Source organism: Euleptes europaea, chromosome 7 (assembly GCF_029931775.1).
Source record: "Euleptes europaea isolate rEulEur1 chromosome 7, rEulEur1.hap1, whole genome shotgun sequence".
NCBI classification, from domain to species: Eukaryota; Metazoa; Chordata; class Lepidosauria; order Squamata; family Sphaerodactylidae; genus Euleptes; species Euleptes europaea.
Genome location: NC_079318.1, coordinates 18,062,958 through 18,085,975, shown reverse-complemented (window position 1 = coordinate 18,085,975; position 23,018 = coordinate 18,062,958). Strand labels below are relative to the sequence as shown.

General features: G+C 46.5%; 1 protein-coding gene across 2 annotated transcripts in view; it reads right to left on the bottom strand.

Annotated features, from left to right (window-relative positions):
* Positions 1 to 21,483, bottom strand: part of PACRG (parkin coregulated) — a 312,655-nt gene extending 291,172 nt beyond the window's left edge. For both annotated transcript variants that reach the window (XM_056852939.1, XM_056852940.1), the window contains exon 1: positions 21,318 to 21,483. In XM_056852939.1, the coding sequence (XP_056708917.1) occupies positions 21,318 to 21,455 (138 nt within the window). In that variant the 5' untranslated portion in view covers positions 21,456 to 21,483. The remainder of the gene's footprint in view (positions 1 to 21,317) is intronic.
* Positions 21,484 to 23,018: the final 1,535 nt, after the last annotated feature.

The window sequence follows — 23,018 nt, the reverse complement described above, 5'->3', positions numbered from 1 at the left end:
GTAATGTGAGTTCACTTTGGGAGTGAAGGAGGGGTCGGATCGAAGGACCACCTTGTCTATGTGGAATATGCATAGATCCTTGTGTATGGAAAGTGCTCCCAACTCCGGCATGCGGCTGGCCAAGGTAACCACCGTTAGGAACAACGTCTTCAGTCTGAGGAGACGTCATTCTGAGGAAACGTAAGGAAACTTCCCTCATTGGCTCGAATGGTTTCTAGGTGAGAGCTAAAGGAATCGCGTTAAGCCGCCGAGTTGGAAAATGATGCACCAACATGGGGAGTGGATTGCGCCACTCCCTGATAAGGTTTTAACCTCCAGATGAGAAGACAGCGGAATCTCGTCAAGCTTTGGAAAATATTGAGGCAATAGCTGAGATTGCTTCCGGAGAGTGGATGCTCTGAGATTTTGATGTACTCTGCCCTGGAAGAATACCAACAGTTGTGGCAAGGAAGATGATCTGGGGTTGGCGGACTTTCGTCCATACCACCTGGAGAAGGTCTCCCAAGTATACTCATATATCCTTTTAGTGGAAGGTTGTCTGGTTTGTAAAATGGTTGAGACTACATCTTGTGACAGGCCCGGATCTAGAAGCCTAGCCTTCTCAACCTCCACACGTTCCACTGGGGCTATCCTCGGACATTAGACTCTGAGGCCAGGGGAACAATAGAGCGTCCGCTTGCTCCGTGTTCGGGTGGAAGAACTGGGAGAAGAATCTGTGAACTTGTCGATTCTGTGCAGAGGTGAACAGGACCACATTGGGATACCAAATCGGTTGGTTATTAAGAGGAAGATATGAGGGTCTAATGACCACTCCCCTTCCTGGATGGACTGGCGGCTGAGCCAATCCGCTTCTAGGTTGTGTATGCCTCTGACGTGTTCCGCTCTCAAGGAAAGTAGATGTTTCTCCACCCAGATCATGACGATGGAGGCTTCCTGATGCAAGCGTGAGGACCTGGATCCGCCCTGTTTGTTGATATGGGCCTTGGAGGCCGCATTGTCAGTCCGTATGAGGACACGATTGTTCTTCAGGATGTGATGGAACTCCAGCAGAGCTACCTCACTCTGAGAGATTGATGTGGAGTTGGTTTCTGAGAGGCCCGAACGCCCTGAGCAGAAGACTGGATGGGAGGTCTCATGTAGGTAAGTCTGGCCCGCTGTCAGATTGGTCTGGTCTATCCACTGTCTTAGGCTGGATCTGGCTGTTGGCAGCAGGCAGATGTGCAAAATGAGCAGCTTGAAGGGTCGTAGAGCTACCTGAAGGGGCCTGGTGTGGAACCAGGACCAGGACACTAAGCCGATGCAGGATGTTATTAATCCTAGAAGTCTTGTGAGAGCCATGAGTTGATGTTGTGTAGCTTTGGCTGTAGACTTGGGCAGTAAGGCTATCTTGAGTGCCTTGGCCTCGGGTAGAACGACCTTGGAGTCTATGAAGGCCCCCAGGTGAAGGATGCGCTGGGCTGGAATCAGGTAACTTTTGGCTCTGTTGATTAGGTAACCAAGACCTTGTAAGGTCTGAACAATTCGGTTGGTGTGTCTGGTGGCTAGCTGCTTGGAAGCTGCGCATACGAGGAGGTCATTGAGGTATGGATGCAGCTGGATCCCTTCCTTCCTCAATAGGGCGACAGCAGTCACTAGGACCTTTGAGGCAGATGTAAGACCAAAGGGCAAGGCTATGAATTGCATGTGGGGGTTCAGGTAATTGAACCTGAGAAGGCGCCGAAGGGCAGTGCATGTAGGCTTCAGTTTTAGATCTATGGAAGTCATGTAGGTGCCAGGTCGCAGGGCTTCGACAATGGTTCTCAGTGTCTCCATAAGGAAACGTCTTGTTCGGATGAAGCGAATGACAAATTTGAGATCTAAAATAGCCCTCCAGACCCCGTTCTTTTCCTATTTGAAGGAATGCAGAACGGCCTCCATAGTTCTGCTGTGTTTGTCTTTGGTTCGATATTGTGGGAACTCCACACTTCGATCTGGTAATTTCCCTTAAAACTCTATTGCATATCCCTGTAGGATTAATTGCAGAAACCCAGGTATTTGCCTGGGCTCTGCCCCATTGTGGGAGGGGCATTTGCAGTCTTCCCCCCACTGCTGTGACGTTGGCGTCACTGTTTGTACCTTCTTGGGAATTTGTCCGATTTGTCCCCTCTGAAGGTTGGGACGGGGGGGGGGGGGCGGTTGAATCTATCGAATCTTCGAAAGGAGCCTCTCTGGGAGAGCCGGGAGGAACGCCTTTGATCCTGTCTAAACCTAGACAGCATATGGGAGGAATAAAAAGGACCGTTGGTATTGATTTGGCCTATAGTCCTTCCTATGGTTATTTAACGTGTATCTGTTCTTGTCCTAGGTGTCGAACAGCATCTTATCTAATCTCTCTCCAAGAGTTTTTCCTCCCTTAAAAGATGAGCCAGCAAAATTGGCTTTAGATCTATAGTGAACGTGTGAGTTCATAGCCATAAGGCCCTTCTAAGAGCTGTGTTAGAAGCCACAGCTCTGGGGTCAAGACTAGGGCATCTAGGGATGTGTCTGCCATGAAGGAAGACACCTGTAGAACTCTAGGCCTTCAGCTGCCCTTTTATCGGCTGTGGGCAGACGATTAATAAGCTTTTTTGGTTTAAGCATTACTGACCTGGGTGGCCCAGGCCAGCCCGACCCCGTCAGAACCCACAAGCCAAGCAGGGCCAGCCCTGGCCAGGATCCGGATGGGAGACCACCAAGGAACACCAGGGTCGCCGCGCAGAGGAAGGCACCGGCAAACCACCCCTGCCAGTGTCTCGCCATCAAAAGCCCCAAAGGGGTCACCATAAGTCGGCTGCGACCTGAAGGCACTTCACACACACACATTAGTGGCTTTGGTTATGGATGCTATGGTTGCTTTAGCGTGAATTGCCAAGGCTGAGACCTCGAGCGCCTTTCTAGACAGGAAGCCCATTTTTCTGTCCACATATCTTTAATAAATCCTCCCCCATCTTCAGTAAAAAAAAATCAGAAAACTGCAGGGCTGTAACTGGGGCATCTACAACAGGTAATACTAGCATACCCATGGCCCCAGGATCCATCTAATACAGTTTCTTGGCATCGCCAGAGAACTGTTAGTTGTGGAACTATTAGCTGTGGAGTGGCTTTTCCCACTCGGACCTTATTAGGTTCTGAAAGGGCAATGGAACCTTAATAATGTGTGAGACACCTTGAGGGAAATAATCCTTGGATCCTCTGCGCCTGGCTTTTGGTTTGGGGCTCGTCAGAAGCCTCTGGCTTGCTTAATAGATCCAGGGCAAATAAGGCTTAGGCTAGCAGGGATTGAAAAATCATCAGGGCTAAGCAGCCTAGGCTGTTGCTCTTGAAATACAGTGAGCTCTTTGTCAGAGACAAGAACTCCTTTTCTACCTCCTCGGTCGCGGATCCCCGGCCGAGAGAAGAACAGTCGTCACCAATGGTCAATTCATGCCTATTGGGGACTGATTTTAAGGGCAGCCTTAGTTTACCATTGTTTGTTAGTGATAGAATGGCTGCAGCATGGCTCCTCTTGCTTGGGATCTGAGCCTGCATAGGCCTGAGAAGAGACTAGGCCCTGTACTCTCCCTTGAGAATGAACTGTGGCGCCCCCTGGGTTTGGGATAGATAAATTCAAGGCCTACAGCCTTTCAAAATGTTTTTCCCACTATGAAAATCACCTTTTTCTCAGATAAACCCTTTTCTCAGTTAATTCCCCTGGGGCTCCACTCCCATCCGGGGGTGGGGGTACTTTACCCTTTGAAGTCTTGGAAGGATTTTGCCAACTAAGCGATCGGAGGAACCGGCAGGGACCTTGGAAGGTCGAGGCGGCACTCAGCTTAGTATATCTTCTTGAATGTTTCCCGCTCTTTTTCGCGGTCGCTCTTGTCGCCGCTTTTGCTGCCGTGCGGGAGGCGAAGAAGCTTCCTTGGCGTCCCTCTCTGAAAGTCCGCCGGAGCGGCTAACAGTGGGAGGCAGCTTGTTATGGCCGCTAGGCGCTGCATCGTGATCTGAGTCGGAGAGAAGTTCTACTTCCTCCGCTACTGCAGTCGCGGCATCCATTTTGGGCGTGTCTTTTTTCCCTTTCACAAGCCCGATGCGAACCGGCTATGCCGCTGCGGAACGGACTGGGAAGGCAAGACACACAAAGGGAGCCAATACAGAACAGTTAGGAATGGAGGAGGGGAACAATGGAGTAAAACAAGAGGATAGAAGAACTCCCCTAGCCAATCTCCTAAGATCTAAGTTCCAGCTATGGCTGGAGCGTCCTCTCTCCAGCAAGGCAGGAGAATAACTGGAAGTGTGGGCGTTCCTCGCCCCGAGACAGGAAGTAGTTTAAAATTAAGTCCTGCCTCTCCAAGCAACGGGACGAGAAACACCCAAAGCTCAAGATGACCTTCCTTCAGAGCGGGAAACATCACTTACCTAGACTCTGGTCATTAGACTAGCGGGAGGGATACTTATGACGGGCTCGGGAACGGTGTAGCTGTGCTGCCTCCTGAGTGACTTGCAGCAGCGGAGAAACTGAAATAAAATGAAATCTCCCCAAGCCCCGTGAAACTCCTCCAGGAGAGGGCAATATCTAAGACAACAGCTGCAGGCCACTAGACCATTAAGACATGTGAATGAAAATTGTGCTCACATTTTAATCACCTGAGAGGCTGGCAGAATTAAATACTCATTTGGAATTATATAGTTCCAGATTCAGTTGAAGAAAAGTTAGGTAGAGGCAATTTTTCTAGACAATTTTGGAAAAAAGTCAAAAAGGAGCACAATATTCTGTAGCATGTATAGATAACCACGCCATAAAAGTAGTAACCCATTTCTCAGTACAAGAATGTAATACTAGAAAGATACCTTGAGGACAACATTTATTGTGAGGTAATAACTGAGAAAATTAGCAGCACTTGACTTCTACCATGTTGCTCCAGGGACATTATGATTAATGCACAGTCTCTATAGCCTGTTGTTCAATTATACTTTAATTTATTTGTTACTAAGATCCTATTACTTAAGAAAGCAAGCCAAATTTATCATAAATTTTCAGACAAAATAATGAACTCTCTCATTAATATTTGGCTTGGGTTTATGAAACATTATAAAGCACTGTAAAATTTCAATGAACAATACAAAAAAAAGAAGGATATGGCATTCACTTTCATTATCTGTGTAGAGATATAAAATTCATTTTTAAATCCTTATTTAAATGCCATAGAACAAGAAAAATATAAAAATTGATCATTATGTGGATTTTTATATTAATAGTGGTGGATGCAATATATTATGCCAGACATTCACTCATATAGAGGTGAGAAGCTTGACGATTCATGGAATTTGAGAATACCATACTATACCAAAGATTTGGGTTAACAACACCCATTTTCAAATTATTACTGTATTGGACTTGCACATTTTCCCGTTAGGGCTTGCTCACATATTACTTTCCCTCAGAGTTTCTTTGGATGTGTATGTAATTGAACCTAAGCAAGAATCACCTGCATTGACATAAAAGGAAAGTTTCTGGATATTTAGTCAGCTCCTTTAAAAATTCCACAACACGGGTTGCAGAGAACAGAGAAAAACTTGCAGTTCTTGTGTAGAAAATAGATAGTTTTTTAAATAAAGGGCCTGAAGAAGATCCTAAACAATAAATGATATCAGAGTAGAACACAGATGATCAGGAATGACATGCATTTTCTTTTACTTGGGCTCTTTCTATTGTTTATAAAACAGTAAGAGCCAAACATGAAAACATTTAACTGGTCCTTTCCCACTAACAATAATGGAGAACAAAATTTAATCTATATATGAAACAGTTGAATCACTCCATATTTTCTGTAGCTTAGAGAGCAATCCTTAGAATCCTCTTAGAATCCTACTCAGGTCAATTCAAAGGGGAAAGCAGGGTTGCACTGTAAGATAACTGATACTCTACAATACAGGACATTATTTGTTTCTTGATAAAAATAATTTTAAATGTAGGTTGCTATCCAATTGTGGCCCTTGACCTACAAACTGTAATTGTATTGCTCTTCTGCAAAACTTTATCTATACTTTAACCTAGTGAACTACATGAAATCTTACCTGAATTTTGTCTGCTTGACGGAAATAAGACTATGGTGTAGATCATTTGCTAATAACCGGTGATTTCTCAGGGGAGGAGTGTTCCAGCTAACTCAAGATTCTATTCTGCTACAAAATGCCATCTTAGTTTGAACTTTCACTCCTTTGTCACCTGTGTGTGTAAAGTGCCTTCAAGTTGCAGCCGTACTATGGCGACCCCTTTTGGGGGGTTTTCATGGAAGAGACTAACAGAGGTGGTTTGCCAGTGCCATTATTTCACTCTTCGGAAGTCACCAAAAAAGGGGGGGGGGAACCAACTAAGGGAAGGCCAACTTCGGCACCATCTAATTTCACAGCTGACATTCTGAATTCCTCACAATAGTACCTGAGATATGGTTCTCCTTACTGGAATTGGCATTGAAAGTGCTTATTTTGCTAGATGGACATTAACTTTTAATGCCAAGAAGAAAGATGCATGCTAACTTGCATTATTTCTCCCTTGGACATCTGGCAAACAGCAAGACTAATTTCAGTGAACGCATTCATTGATCCGGCTGCTTGGGAACTGGCCTGGACATATATCCCTTGAGAAAAGTTCCTCAGGGCTCAGTCACATCTTCCATTCACAGACAATGCAAGACAATATGGACTTCTAAACCAACTCTATAATATGCTATTCTATGCGATAAACATAAACAATGCTATTGCCAAGTTTGGCAAAAGAAAATGCATTCATTAGTTCTCTGTAAATCAAGTATTCTTCACATTTATTCTTGTGTGTGAGTGTGCACTTCTATTATAGCACTTGACTGGACCAGCCAACTAATCAGTTGACTGAACTAGTGCTCCATAGAGGCTAGGGATATTAACTTTCCTATGTGAGACAGCCAGGAATAAGTAGGACACAGGTAAAGACACCCTTTCAAGGTTCTTCTCAGATCAGGTAAGAGTTTCCCTTTTTGCTACTAGCCTCTTCCAGCAAAATTTGTCTTCCCTTTTAGATATTTAATTCATACAGATTATAGGTGTTTCTATCATATTCTTAGCCTCTTATAGCAATGAGCTCTTGAAACATTTACATTTTTAGTACTCATAACTTGGCTAGGATCTTCAATCTGGAACTACCAAATAGTGAGAATACTTCTGCTACATCTTTGTAGAAGCTCTCTCTTCTGAAAGCTTTGGAGTTTCCATTATTTTACTAATATTCTATGTAGGTTCAAACTGTTCTTCATGATAACTAGGTGCCAGGGTTTCATTTAAAATACTTTAAAAGGCACCTTTCTTCTCTTTGGATCCACCAAAGCCAAACAACAAAGACCACTGCACCACCAACCCCTAACACTTCAGTCACCAGTTTAGCTAGTGACACAACATGTTAGGAAAGCTTTCAGCTGAAGTAAACCCTAACAATATAGCAATTTGTTCCACTTTTTTAAAATAGGAAATCTGGCCCTTGGCTCAGAAAGTAAAAAATCATTATTATACACGATTTAATGTATCCTCATTTTCTGCATACTCCTGTGAGAAGTTTATATATCCTATCTGAAGACAAAGATGACAAAACCTTCTTACTTATTATCCTGTTGGGTAATACAGGTTGAGTGTCCCTTATCCAGACTGCTTGGGACCAGAAGTGGTCCGTATTTGGGATCTTTCTGTATTTTGGAATGTTTGCATATACATAATGAAATATCTCAGGGATGGGACCCAAGTCTAAACACAAAATTCATTTATGTTTTATATATACTCTGTGCACATAGCCTGAATGTAATTTTAAACTATATTTTTACAATATTTTTGTGTACATTGAACCATCAGTGGCACTGCTGAGGGACTGTAATGCCTGCATGTCAGCTCAAAAGGTCCGGTTTTCAAATCAGTCCAGATATTGGATGTCTGGATAAGGGATACTCAACCTGTACTAAAGGGATAAGGGATACTCAACCTGTACTAAAATGATAAGGGATACTCAACCTGTACTAAAATGATCAATCCTGGCAGTTTCCCATAAATTAACAGAACAGGTAATATGGAGCACATTATCCACTAGAGATGGCCATGTCAGGACATAAATCTTCAAAATACAAGGGAGGTCTGCTAGGAATTCGGCCAATGCACCACCACTCCCCCACCCTTCCTGCTCTGCTTAGCAAGACTGTAATTCTTCTCCATAGTAAATTGGAGTTGGTTGGTGAGAAGAATGGTGGAGGAACCAAGCAAAAAAGCCCATTCTGTTGGTATTTTATACATTTGTTGAAGGGCATAGGCATTCTCTCTGGGCAAGGATTTGGCAACACTGTCTATCTGTGAAAGCATGTGTCAGCTACGTGATTTATAGAACCAAACTTGAAAAAGCAATTGCTTCCTGTCGTCCTTCAGCAATTTTTGCTATCATATTTTAAAACTGATCTCTGCAGCCATGAGGGCTAGAAATATATATTTTTTTAAATAAAACATGGATTCTCTGAATTCTTAGTATCAGAATCTTGCCAAGAGGGAAGTGTGAGAAGTGAAACTAGAGGTGGACTGGCTGCGAATGGTACAGCCCTCCAAAACCTCATTGACTTGTGAAGAATTGTCTTTGCTGGTTTCTCCCTGGATCTATGTATTATCTCAAAGTGCAGTAATCCAAACTATGTCATTATGTACAGGAGGATTTCTGGTAATGGAAAATACTATTTTGATGTTATCAATAAGGCAAACAACATAGCAACTCCTTGGAGATCACATATGATAGGGTTTCATGAAAAGAAGTAAATTGCCTCTTAGTGTTTGTTCCCACATGCTCACCAAACAATACAATAACAATAGCAACACTTCAAGAGCTATCCACCAATCATTAATCTTCCTCTGTTTTTATGGTTTATTTGTGACAACCAGGATTTTGAAAACTGCATCACCATGGAGGAGACACTGCATTCCTTCTCACATTCTAGCTGCGTGTAGGAGTTTTACAAACCACTAAACAATTCACCCATTTAAAACATCAGTCATCACTGTTTATTATGGCTTCAAATTTCGAGCTAACTAGCATAGTCGGGACATAAGAAACACGACTCTATGCAGTATCTCCGCAGCAGATTATGACCCCACATTGTTCTTCTTATGTCAAAGTATTTCATATTATCTGGCATGTACTTTATCTAAGAAATAGTTCTCCTATCAAAATAATGCTACTCTCCTATCAAACTAAAAAGCCTATCTAAACTCCCTGTACAAATGTCATGTTTCTCAAATCAGCAATGGGAAGAACTGCTCAATTTCTCATGGCCTTTTGCCATTGTATTGATCAAACAACATACAACTGATTTTCAAATATAAAAAATGCTGTTTAAATTTTTAACTAAATGCTTAAATTACTGTTATTATAGTCCTTTTGTTCTCATCATTTATTCATTTGATTTTTAGGCTGCTCTTTCCTGGACAAAACCAGGCTTAGAGTGGCTTATGCAACCTGTTAAAAACACTCTAAAATTAATCTAGTTCCATACATATGACAATAAAACCATAAAAACCCAGACACCCATTTCACAGCAGCATATAACAATACGCAAATACCAAGCAGCAAAAACACTGACTTACTATTTGTGGGGAGATGGCAGAGGCTGAGGGGAGGGGGGAAAGGGAGGCCAGCTAAATGAAAAACCTTTGCTATTCTCAACCATATGCCTGGTGGAACAGCTCAGTTTTATAGGCCCTGCGGAACTGTTTTAAGTCCTGCATAGGGTTGCCTATCTCCAGGTACTAGCGGGAGATCTCCTGCTATTACAACTGATCTCCAGCTGACAGAGATCAGTTCACCTGGAGAAAATGGCCACTTTGGCAATTGGACTCAATGGCATTGAAGTTCCTTCCCTCCCCAATCCCCACCCACCCCGGGCTCTGCCCCAAAAACCTCCTGCCAGTGGCGAAGGGGGACCTGGCAACCCTAGTCCTGCAGGGCCCAAATTTCACTAGGCATAGTGTTCTACCAGGCCGGGGCCAAGGCTAAAAAGGCCCTAGTCCTGGTCGAGGATAGCTGGATGCTTTTTGGGCCAGGAATCACCAGATTTTCACCAGATGAGTGAAGTGCTCTGGGGGGGGGATATCGGGGGGATATCGGGGGTATAGCATTCATTCCACATATAACGCATATCAAAATATGAGCATACAAACATTGTTAAGTCACTCCAATTACTGGCAGAGAAGCAGTGTGGGGAAATGGGCTACTAGAGTAATAGGCAGGAAAGAGCCTTGGCTACTTACCGTGAAGGCTTCTTCTGCTCAGAGGGACGAAGGGCATCTTCATTATGGGTGTTTCCTTTTCCTCTTCTCTCGGGAGGCAGGAACCAAATATTTAAATTTTTCTGACCTCTGAGGGTAAACGCCCCCTTGTGATCAGTTCTATTTCCTGCCTTGAACGGGAGAGCAGCCTTCTAGCAGCTCTCTGCTACAGAAATAATAGAGAAACCTCAACCTTACTTATTAGACCTAAAAATATTCTTATTTTAACAAACCTAAACTTAACCTAACTAATCTACTACTCAATTCTATTTACTGTCTTAATTTTCTGCCTATTCTCCTCAGAAGGGTCTTTTCCCGCCAAAAAAAAAAAAAAAAAAATGGCGGATCGGCATCAGGACAGCTATATAGCGCCTGCCAATTTAGACCCTAGCCTGCTAGTGGCCTTACCACTACAATTAGATGAACCCTCGGACAGTCACTCTGGTGACCTGAGGACCAAAACTCAAAAGGGAAAGGCAAAAGCGGCAAGAACGGCGCAGGCAAGTACAAACGGCTTGGCTCGACCGCTAACTAGCGCGCCCAATGCCTGCTGCAAAACGCACGCTGCTCTGCCGCGCCTGAAAGACACGACTGCCAGATCGCAACAGAAAGCGGCCGGGAGAAAACAGCGGCGGTAGCCGCTCCTCCCACACAGCATGAACGGGGGAAATGAAGGAGGCTGGCGGCTCGCCTTTTTGCCTCGCCCGCCGTGCTCCGTCCTTAGGCGGCTCGCCTATTGTTATTCAAGGACGGGAAGCAGCGGGAAGCAGCCAGGAGAACACAGCGGCTATAGCCACTTCTCCCACACTGCACAAACGGGGAAAATGAAGGAGGCTGGCGGCTCGCCTTTTTGCCTCGCAATGCTCCGTCCTCAGGCGGCTCGCCTATTATTATTCAAGGACGGGAAGCATCAACGGAGACATCGACTGCCGGTAAGGTGACTTCGCCCCCCCCCCTCATAGATGCAGCCTGTTTTACTCCTGTAAGAGCAGAGCTCTCCGCCCTGATTAAAAACGCCTTCTCAGATGGCTTAAGGGCAGTACAACCTTCTTATCCTGCCCCATCCATACAGGGATCGTAGGGATCACACCCTCCAGCACCACAAACAGTAATCTGATTGCTAAAAGGGCAGAATATCAGCCAAAGCAGGGGAACGGCTGTGGCTCTGTGGCAGAGCGTCGGCTTGGCATGCAGAGGGCCAATTCTGGTAGTAGGTGATGTGGAAGACCTCTGCCTGAGATCCTGGTGAGCCGATCACCAGTCCAAGTAGTACCAAGAGAGTACGTGCTGGCCAGCCTAAGCAGCGCTGAAAGCTAATTCACGGTCCCAAAATTGCCAATTGGTACCCAGACTGTCTATAGTATTTAACGCAGAATATTTCCTTCTGCATTGGCATAAAAACCTAGCTACTCTTGATCTCTGAGGACTCAGAGTGGGAGAAAAGACTCCAGATAGGTTTGTGCCAGCGCTTGATTATTTCTAACTCTGTTGAAAGCAGAGCGGGAGAAACCAATGGCACCTATACAATGCTCCACAGCCTCTAGGAAGCCTTTATATTTGGTTTATCGGTGCTTCTAAAATTCTAAAAGTGCCTTCAGTAGAATCACCTGTCACTGCCTTCACTCCTTCAACCTTGTTACATGGCCTTGCCATGATTAGGGACCCTACAGATAGGAAGGCAGAGTTAGCAGGCATAAATGCTCAGAGGCCTTGGCACTCACTATCAAGCGCTTCTATCACATCTGCCCTAGTATACAGAGCGGCAATAATTTGGACTAGGAAGTTATATCAACTTTTTCCACAGGAAGAAAGAAACGCCTTTACAGGAGTACCCATGTTTTTTGAGAGTGGTATTCTTTCTAACTGATTCGAACTTCGATACCATACCATATGCAGCTAGGACACTAGCCGCAGCATCAGATGCCAGAAGGGCATCCATGTTTTTTTTTTTTTTTTTTGAGAGTGGTATCCTTCCAGCTGATTATACCTTAGATACCATGTCATCCATGTTTTCGAGAGTGGTATTCTTTCTAGCTGATTCCTCCTTAGATAACATGTCATATGCAGCTAGAACACTAGCCACAGCCTCAGCTGCCAGAAAGGCTCTCTGGGTACGCCCCTGGCAAGCGGAGTATATAGATCAAAATTGGTTATTATGGGCTTCCTGTATCAGGGAAAGACCTTGCTTGGAGACAATTTGGTCCCCATATCAGTGGAGACCAAAGACAAGTTTCTACGCAAGGAATCCAAGGGATCACTCCCTCTATGTCCTTTCGAAACATAATTCCCCCCACAATGCTTTACTGCCAATGTTGAAGGGACAGAAGCATCATCTGAGGCAGGATCTCGGAATTCTAATAAGATTTTTTTCAAAGCTCTCTTAGCCCTCCAACTGTTGTTGAAAGATTTGCGTTTTGAAACACTTGCACATCTGCTATGATGCCAATATTTGGCTAAGGCTCGAAACTATCAAACCATTTTGGAAGAGAGACTAGCCCTATTAATGTCAAAGGGACTGCTATAACATGGATACCTACTGATGCAGATCTCATCATTTAAAAATAGTCTCATTGATTTCAGTGATATTACTTCCAAGTAAGTGATTTGAATGTTTCGCCTTATGTACAGGCATGTGGAAACTTTGAATCACTAATTTAATTTCATATATGATTGATTATTTCAATTTATATTGAATTAATTATATTGAATTATATTGCTAGGTTAGCATCATATACAGTGCTAACTGCATGGTTGGAGCTTCCCTACCTCAGACACCCCCTTGTGACCAGGGTTGGACTGGGAAGCAAGGACAGCCCTGAAAAGGACGCTGTGAGAGATCCCCCTCTCTGAGTTTGCTTCTCCAAATCAGTTGCTCAGACGTTGATACAGAAACAATAGATTTATTGAAGCCTTCAGGAGATGAGACAGGCACAGGTAGAAAGTTGCAAGTGAGGGGCTATACGGGTTTACAGAATATATTGACTCCAGGGCACTGGGGCACTGGGGTTCACACTTATTGTTATGGGAAGTTACAAGCTTGGCATAATACAAAACATCAGACGGATCCCAGGAAGTCTGGTGCGGCTATCACACTTCCAAGGCCGCACCGGCCTGAGGGAGTACTGGCAGGAAGAACAGCGGGGGGGGGAAGATACATGGGCCATCAGGCCTGGCGCCTGAGACCAGAAGGTGTGAACTGCTTTTACGAGTTCACTGATAACACCGCAGGTGATGGAAAGCAGAGACACAAAGACAGAGACCCTCACATTCTGCCCCCCTTAAGGCCCCCCTCCGAGAGGACGAGGCTTATCGGGATAAGCGAGGTGGAATTCTCGGACCAAGCGAGGAGCTGCCATGTGGGGTGCGGCCACCCATTCGTCATGAGCGGAGCCAAGGTTTTTCCAGCGAACAAAGTAAAACAGTTTCCCTTTCTTCCATTTGGAATCTAAAACCTTGGATATTTCCAAATGGGTATCCCCTCCTACTACGGTAGGAATCTCATGAGCGGGAGGGGGGTGGAACTGGGGAGCTGCTACATAAGGTTTGAGGAGGCTTATATGGAAGACTGGATGAACTCCCTTGAGAGTCTTAGGGAGACTCAGTTCCACGGTAACCTCGTTGATTACTCTGGTAATGGGGAAAGGTCCTACATAACGGTCGCTCAGTTTTTTGCAGGGGCGAAGAGAGCGGAGGTTTTTGGTGGACAGATAGACTTGCTCCCCCACCTTGAGTTCCCATCCCGGAGACCGGTGTTTGTCTGCTTGTTCCTTGTACTTGCTTTTTGCCCTTTCCAGATTTTTGAGCAACCATGGCCAGGTGGATTTAACCACCTGAATCCACTCCTGAAGATCAGGGGTAGACTGGAGCTCTGGCGAGACGGGGGCAGAACCGAAAGGGCCAAAATCCGTCCCGTATATAACGTGGAAGGGACTAAAGCCGGTAGAGGAATGAGGCGCATTGTTGTACGCATATTCGGCAAATGGCAGCAGGTCGACCCAGTCGTCCTGGTGGAAATTTACATAGCAACGCAAATAACATTCTACTACCGCATTTACTCGTTCCGTTTGACCATCCGTTTGGGGGTGATAGGCGGAAGAAAGGCCCTGTTCCTCCACTCCCATTAACTTTAAGAAAGCCCGCCAGAATTTGGCAACAAACTGGACCCCCCGGTCGGAGAGGACCTTCCTCGGGATCGAGTGTAGCCTGAGGACGTGCGTGATGAACAGTTTAGCTAAGCCCTGGGCTGAAGGAAGACCTGCACATGGAACGAAATGAACCTGTTTGGAAAAGAGGTCTGTGATAACCCAGAGAACCGTTTTCCCCCGACTTGGAGGTAGGTCGGTGATAAAATCCATGGCGATGACTTCCCAGGGACGGGAGGGGTTCTCAAGCGGTTTGAGAAGCCCCGGGGGTTTTCCCATCCGTTTCTTGGCTGTGGCGCAGGTGGGGCAGCTGCGCACATACAACTCTACATCAGATCTCATACCGGGCCACCAGAATTGCCTTCGAACCAGGTGAAGCGTTTTTATGAAACCAAAATGACCCGCTAGCCTGGCCCCATGTACAAGTCCCAATACTTCTTTGCGAAGGGAAGATGGGACATATAGTTTCCCCCCTTGCACCCACCAAGTGTTGGTTCGTTCCAAGCCAGTGGGGAGGAGATGGTGCTCCTCCTCCTGTAAGGAGGCGTCCCGGAGTCGCTGTTGGAATGCTTCCGGGATACCTTTGAGCGTAGGGGGGGTCTCCGGTTGGCGGGCTTGGGATCGGGTGGTGACGGCCAAGCCAGGGACTTCCCCTCGCTGTTCGGGAGTGAACAGGGAGTCGACGGGGCGATCGAAATCGTTGCGATACTGGGGAAGTCGTGACAAAGCATCAGCTAGGGCATTTTCTTTGCCAGGGACATGTTTGAGGGTGAACCGGAATTTTGCAAAAAATTGGGCCCACCGAATTTGTTTGGCATTGAGTTTTCTAGCTCCCTTGAGAGCCTCAAGATTCTTGTGATCTGTGCACACTTCGAACGGCAGCTCGGCCCCCTCCAAGAAGTGTCTCCATATGGTAAGGGCATGTTTGACCGCTGCTGCCTCCTTCTCCCAAATGGCCCAGTTGATTTCGGACTGGGAAAACTTCTTGGAGAAGTAGGCGCATGGCCTCAACCGTCCCCCCTCATCCCTCTGCAATAGGGCCCCGCCCATGGCTACATCCGAGGCATCCACCTGCACCACGAAGGGCTTGGTGCAATCCGGGTGAGCCAAAACGGGTTCGGATGAAAAAAGTAGCTTTAAACGTTCAAAAGCTTGCTGGCACTGGGGAGACCATTGCAGACGGGCTGAGGGGAGTGCGGCGCTAGCCCCCCTGTCCTTGGTACGCAACAGGGCAGTGAGGGGAAGCGCAACTTGGGCAAAGTTGGGAATGAAATTCCGGTAAAAGTTGGCAAACCCCAAAAACTGTTGAAGTTGGCGGCGGGTAGTGGGGGTTTCCCAGTCCCGCACCGCCTGGACCTTGGCGGGGTCCATTTCCAACCCTTGGTGGGAAATCACATACCCCAGAAATGTAATAGAAGGTTGGTGGAATTCACACTTGGACACCTTAGCATACAGTTTGTGCTCCCGCAGCCGCTGGAGCACTTCTCGCACTAGGCGCACATGTTCTTCCATGGTCTCAGAGTAAATAAGAATGTCATCGAGAAATACCACCACCCCCCGAAACAGTAAATCATGCAAAACTTCATTAATTAATTGCATAAAGACACTCGGAGCCCCCGAAAGTCCGAACGGCATGACCAGGTACTCAAACATCCCAAAACAACTGGAAAAGGCCGTTTTGGGTTCGTCTCCTTCTTTGATGCGAATGCGGTGGTAGGCTTCTACCAAGTCCAGTTTGGTGAAGATTCGGCCCTCCTTTAATTGTGCTAGAAGGTCAGGAATAAGAGGGAGGGGGTAAGCATTAGACTGGGTGACTGCGTTCAGTCTGCGAAAGTCAATACACAGTCTTAAATCTCCCGTCTTTTTCTTTACAAAGAAAGCTGGGGCTGAATAAGGAGCCTTGGAGGGGCGTATGAAACCCCTCGCCAGATTGACATCCAGATAGTCTCGCAATACAGTCTTTTCACTAGGGCTCATGGGGTAAACCTTTCCCTTAGACAGTTTGCCTTCCCCTACAATCTCGATGGCACAGTCCGTTTCTCTGTGGGGAGGCAGTTCGTCGCACTCTCTAACATCGAAAACATCAGTAAACTGCGAGTACTCAGAGGGTAATTGAGGAGAGACTGGGGCGGGGGACCCTACCAGTGCGGCGGCTGGAGTTCTGAGTACCCGTTCCTTGTCATGCAACCCACAGGGGTTTTCGGGGAAGGAAAGCACCCGTTTAACCCAATCAATGGAGGGATTGTGTCCCCTTAACCAGTTCATCCCTAACACCACAGGGGTTACAATAGGGGCGATGGTGAAATACAACCGTTCCCAATGTTCCCCCACGGACATAATCACGGCTGCAGTTCTGTGGGTCACAGGGCCCCGTTTAAAGTCACTCCCGTCCATTTGGGAAAAACGGAGGGGTCCCGGAAGCCGCTTGCGCCGGACACCCAACTTCTTGGCAGTTTCCTCATTTATCATGGTGCGGGCACACCCCGAGTCGACCAACGCGGGGACCTCTAACGGGGGACCCCCTTTGGGTAGAGACAGGTGAACACGCACAAATACATTGTCCTCTTGGGCGCTTACCATCGGTGGAGCTCCTTGCACAACGATAGGGACGGTCTGCTGCGGAGCCCCCTCTACAGCAGACCGACGGCGTTTTTTGCCGGCTGTTCCCACTCTTCCTCCTCGCTGGAAGAGGGGGACGGGGTGGTGGCTTCCGGGGAGCCGTCCGAATCAAAGACGGTATTTGTAATCCGGGACCCCGATGGGACCGTAGAGTCGGAGGCCCCATCCTGGGGGCGCGCGTGGAGAGCGGAGGGTGCGCCGGAGCGCCGGCTCAGTGGTCCACTTCTGCGGCGAGGCTGGCTGTCGGCGGCTGGTTTCGTCGGCTCGGCCTGGGTTTGGCGGGGGGGGGTCGGACGGCCTGAGCGAGAGGGGCATTGCGATGCAAAGTGACCCTTTCCCCCGCAGATCAGGCAGACGCCGGCCTCGAACCGCTTGCGGCGTTCCGCGGCCGAGAGACCCCCGCCACCCCCTTGCCGGAGTTCCCGGCCACGGTCACCTCGGGGCCTGGGGTCTCGCCCAAGCCGTTGCTTGGACAAATTCAGGAGTTGTTTGCGATTCTCGATGTCAGCAGCATGGCGAACCCAACCTTCCACATCCGGGGGGTTCCCTTGCATGAAGGCCCAATGTTGGAGGTCTGGGTTGAGACCCTCCCTGAAACATTGTACCAAGGTAGCTTCACTCCAGTCCAGAATTCGGCTAGCCAGTGATTGGAACTCACTTGCATACTGCGCCACCGACTTAGTCCCTTGGCGCAGTTGCATCAGGGAGGCTTTAGCCCGCTCACCCAGAGTCGGGTCCTCAAAACGGTTTCGGAGTGCTACCATGAACTCGTCCAGGGTTCGCAGCACCGGCGAGCGGAGTTCATACTGCAACACCATCCAGGCAGCCGCCTCCCCTTGCAGTAAGGAAGCCACGTACTGCACCCGGGACTCCTCAGAAACGAAGGTTCGGCCTTGTTCCCGCATAAAAATGTCTACTTGGACCATAAAAAAGGTCAACTGGTCTCCCGACCCGTCATACGTGACTTTCAGGTCCCGACGGGCCGGGGGGGCAGGGGTTGCGGGCGGAACTACCGGCGCCCCGTCTGGGGGAGCACCGGCTGGAGGTTGCAACTTCAGCGCATCTAGGGTCGTGGCCATCTCACCCATTACGCGTTGCATGATCTCCATCTGCTCCTGCATAGCCCGGCGGTCTTCCTGCCACTGCTTTCGTTCTTCCTCCATGAGGGCCTCTTTGCGGGCCGGATCCCCTTCGAGTCCCGTGCTGGGGAAGGCCAACCGGCGATCCTTCGCCGCAGTCCGCGAGAGCGACCAGCCCTTGGGAGAGTCCAGCCAATAAGTAAGCCCCCGGGGACGTCCGTCCCGGTCTTGGTCGGGGGCGCGATCCTTCGGTTTCTTTGGCTTGGCTCCCTCCTCCTTCGGGTCCGGCTTCTCCGGCTCGTCCGGTTCCTTGGGGGCATCGGGGATAGGGGTGGTGTCCTCGTCGGCTGACATTCTGTCCAAAGCGGTACAGCTGCAGTCCGAGAGGCAAGGACTTGCAACTTAATGTGAGAGATCCCCCTCTCTGAGTTTGCTTCTCCAAATCAGTTGCTCAGACGTTGATACAGAAACAATAGATTTATTGAAGCCTTCAGGAGATGAGACAGGCACAGGTAGAAAGTTGCAAGTGAGGGGCTATACGGGTTTACAGAATATATTGACTCCAGGGCACTGGGGCACTGGGGTTCACACTTATTGTTATGGGAAGTTACAAGCTTGGCATAATACAAAACATCAGACGGATCCCAGGAAGTCTGGTGCGGCTATCACACTTCCAAGGCCGCACCGGCCTGAGGGAGTACTGGCAGGAAGAACAGCGGGGGGGGGAAGATACATGGGCCATCAGGCCTGGCGCCTGAGACCAGAAGGTGTGAACTGCTTTTACGAGTTCACTGATAACACCGCAGGTGATGGAAAGCAGAGACACAAAGACAGAGACCCTCACAGACGCCAACCCCACCCCGTACCCAGCTCTGCCCCCCAATGGAGGGGAGAGGAGGAGCAAAAGAGAGCCCTTTCAGCGTAGCAAGCTGGGTGCCCCAGTCCTAGCTCTGTGTGTGAGCAGGGGGGGTCATTGCAAGCAAGCTGGATGCCCCGGCCAGGGCTTGTTCAGCTAGCTCCCTAGCAAGCAGCAGCTTGTTCATGGTGGCATGCCCATTCTGCATAGGGTTGGGGCAGCCGGCTTGCTCACAGTGAGGTCTGTGAGGCAGGACAGCCCATTGCTTGGGGCTGGGGTGGCCCAAGCAGAAGGAGGCAGCCCCCATGCCATCAGCCTACCAGGATTTTCCCTAATGGCCTTAATGGTCAATCCATTCCTGCTTGTGACACTCATTATTAAGGACTTAGAAACCCATAAAAACACACAAGGTACCCAGATGGATCAGACCAGTGGTCCCTCTAGTCTATCATCGTGTTTCACACATTTGCCACCCAGGTTCATAACTAGGAGGAGGAGTTTACACAGCAAGTGGCAGAATCAGCAGGGTTTTCTGGAGCTAAGGAATCTAGAGACAACAGGTTTGTGCATTGCACCGTAAGAGTTGCAGACAATAAGAACAGAATGAAATAGTAAATAAAATATATTAGAAAAAAACTGCTATCATATGAACTCTTGGTATCAGGAAGATACTTCTGAGTAAACATGCAGGTGACTGAAGAACGGAATTAATTACTGACTTTGAACATAACTAGAAAATAGTTGTTACATTGCTTCTGTTTTGTTCAAAATACAAGGATGTTTAATCATTAGAAGTGAATGATGGAAATAAATCAAATTCCTAAATCTCTGTGCCTTTCATAATGCACACAATACTTTTGCTCAATTTTGTAAAAGCCGTTCAGGTATATTCTTTCAGTTTGGATATAGTTTGGACACATATACCTATAGATATATTCATTCATTTTCATTCAGATGGAAAACAGCAGTGATGTAACTAAATAAAAACATAGAGGTCAATTAATTTTCATTTATGATCATTCTGAGGGTAATCTGAATGGAAACTTTATGAAAAATAGCAGTCTTGGAGATAGGACCATTGATTCAATGGAACATATTCTACATTTTAAAAACAAATGTATGTGGGGGGAAATAGGAAGATTCTAAACAGGAAGTCCGAAGAGCCACCTTAAGCAGAGTCATACCCTTCTACCCCCATTTGAGTTCAGTGGATTTAGAAAGGTGTAATTCTTCTTAGGATGGCGCTTTCAACTACGTGCAAGAAAAACCCAAACACAGATTTTTCAAGAAACAAAGTATTCTTTAAAAAAAAAAGAGGCAGATGGGCAAAAATTATTTGAGGATAGTTATTTATCCTACTACTATACTAATTATTTATTAGTATAGTTGTTGCTATAAAAAACAACTATTAGTATAGTTGTTGCTACCAAAAGGGAGACTGCAGCCAAGAAATCAGAAGGAGATTGAGACTGGGAAGGGCAGCCATGAAGGAGCTAGAAAAGATTTTGAAGTGTAAGGATGTGTCACTGGCCACCAAGACTAGATTAATTCATGCCATCGTATTCCCTATTACTATGTATGGGTGTGAAAGCTGGACCGTGAAGAAAGCTGATAGGAAGAAAATAGATTCCTTTGAAATGTGGTGTTGGAGGAGAGTGTGACGGATACCCTGGACTGCCAAAAAAACAAATCAGTGGGTTCTAGATCAAATCAAGCCTGAACTGACCCTAGAAGCTAAAATGACTAAACCGAGGCTGTCGTATTTTGGTCACGTCATGAGACGACAAGAGTCACTGGAAAAGACCGTCATGCTAGGAAAAGTGGAGGGCAGCAGGAAAAGAGGAAGACCCAACAAGAGATGGATGGACTCAATAAAGGTTGAGGGCAGCAGGAAAAGAGGAAGACCCAACAAGAGATGGATGGACTCAATAAAGGAAGCCACGGCCTTCAATTTGCAGGATCAGAGCAGGGCTGTCAAAGACAGGACATTTTGGAGGACTTTCATTCATAGGGTCGCCATGAGTCGGAAGCGACTTGACGGCACTTAACACACACACACACATAGTGGTTGCAGATGAAATTTCGCAAAGGTCTGTACTATAATGACAATAAATTTAAAGAGTGATTTGGCACGATGTAGTATTATGACATCCGGCGATGATGACCCACTTGTGATTATTTAAATGCGGTGCACCTTTCGCCCCAGCGTGCGAGAAGGTTGGCACTCTCTGCCCTTTACAATGGTCAGCGCAGCGCGAGTTGGTGGAGAGAGAGAGAGAAAGCCCCATCAGTGACACGTACCACTGTGTTTTTCATCATGGCTTTGATGGTGAATCCATCGCTGACCTGCTTCCTATGTCTTTTTTCTTGCCGCAGCGGCTCCTGAAATTGTGGGGGTCTGCCTTTGGAAGGGCAGCAACCCTCTTTCTCCGCCACCATCTTTTCAGGGGGTTGATAGAGGAGGGGTGGGAAAAGAAGACTGGGGGAAGAAAAAAAAACCCAAACAACTTGGGGAGGAAGGGGGAAAAATATGAATTAAAAACCCCTCCTCCTAAACTCCGTCTCGCAGCATCAATTGTCCCACAGCCCGCCGAGGAGGGGGGAGGAGGGAGGGGGAAGCGGCCTGTTCCTAACACCAACACGCTTCCAGGGACTCTGTTGCTAGGCAACGCGTCAACAACCTGCCTCTGCGGCCCGAGAATTCCGTCCTCGCGCGTGCTCAGTAGCAGCAGCCGAAGCCGCTTGCCCTTTCTCTGCCCTTAGAGAGTTTCCTTCCTCAAAGGAAGAAATCGCCCGTGCCCAAAAAAGAGCTACGGGAAGGGGTTTGCAAAGTGAGTCATGTATAGCTGTGCCATTATAAAGAAAATGAGCAGGAAAAGAAGGCTCTGTGCCGTGTAGTATGAAGAAGGCAAAAACAGCCCCCATTTCCAATGCAATTAAATATATTAAGTGCAAAAAGGCGTACAGTGGAAACACGCAATACACAAAATATACACAAAATGCAAAGGATCAAAAAGATGTTGATGTATTCTATGAATATATCGAAATCAAAAAATAACAATAAAATCTTGTGAACAATATGAAAGCTAAGTGGACGACCAAATATGTTAATAAGTGGGGGGTACAACTATACATACATACATACATACATACATACATATATATATATATATATATGTGTGTGTGTGTGTGTGTGTGTATATGTGTGTGTGTTTGTATGTATGTATGTATATGTATGTATGTATATATATGTATGTATGTATGTATATATGTATGTATGTGTGTGTGTATGTGTATATATATGTGTGTGTGTGTGTGTGTATATATACACACACACATATATATACATATACACACACATATATATATATTCATTCTACACAATGCTGTTTGATGAATGGTTAACTGATGGTTTATCTGATGGATTTTTCCCTTTTCCTTTCCTTTTTTTCTGTAGCCCTATTTAACACTGAAAACTAATAAAAAATATTTATAAAAAAAAAAGATAAGGTAAGTACTAAATGCTGTTGCTTATCAGTAACTTAACAATTTCTTTACAGAGTTCAAACTTCCAGGTAAGCGCAATTGTCCGAAGGTTTTGAGGACATATGAACAACTAGAAACAGCTGGAAAAGATGTTTCCAGCTGCTTCTAGTTGTTCAAATGTCCTCAAAACTCAAAACCTTTGGACAATTGCGCTTACCTGGAAGTTTGAACTCTGTAAAGAAATTGTCAAGTTATTGATAAGCAACAGCATTTAGTACTTACCTTATCTTTTTGATCCTTTGTATTTTGTGTATTGTTTGTGTATTGTTTGTTGTATGTGTTTTCACTGTACACCTTTTTGCACTTAATATATTTAATTGCATTGGACATTTGTGCTGTTTTTGTCTTCATTATAAAGAAAATGGCAAGATACGTACAAGATAAATAGCCGTCCGTAGGACCAGTCGAGCAGATGAGGACAGAGCGTGCTCAGTAACTCAAAGCGTAGTCGCTTGC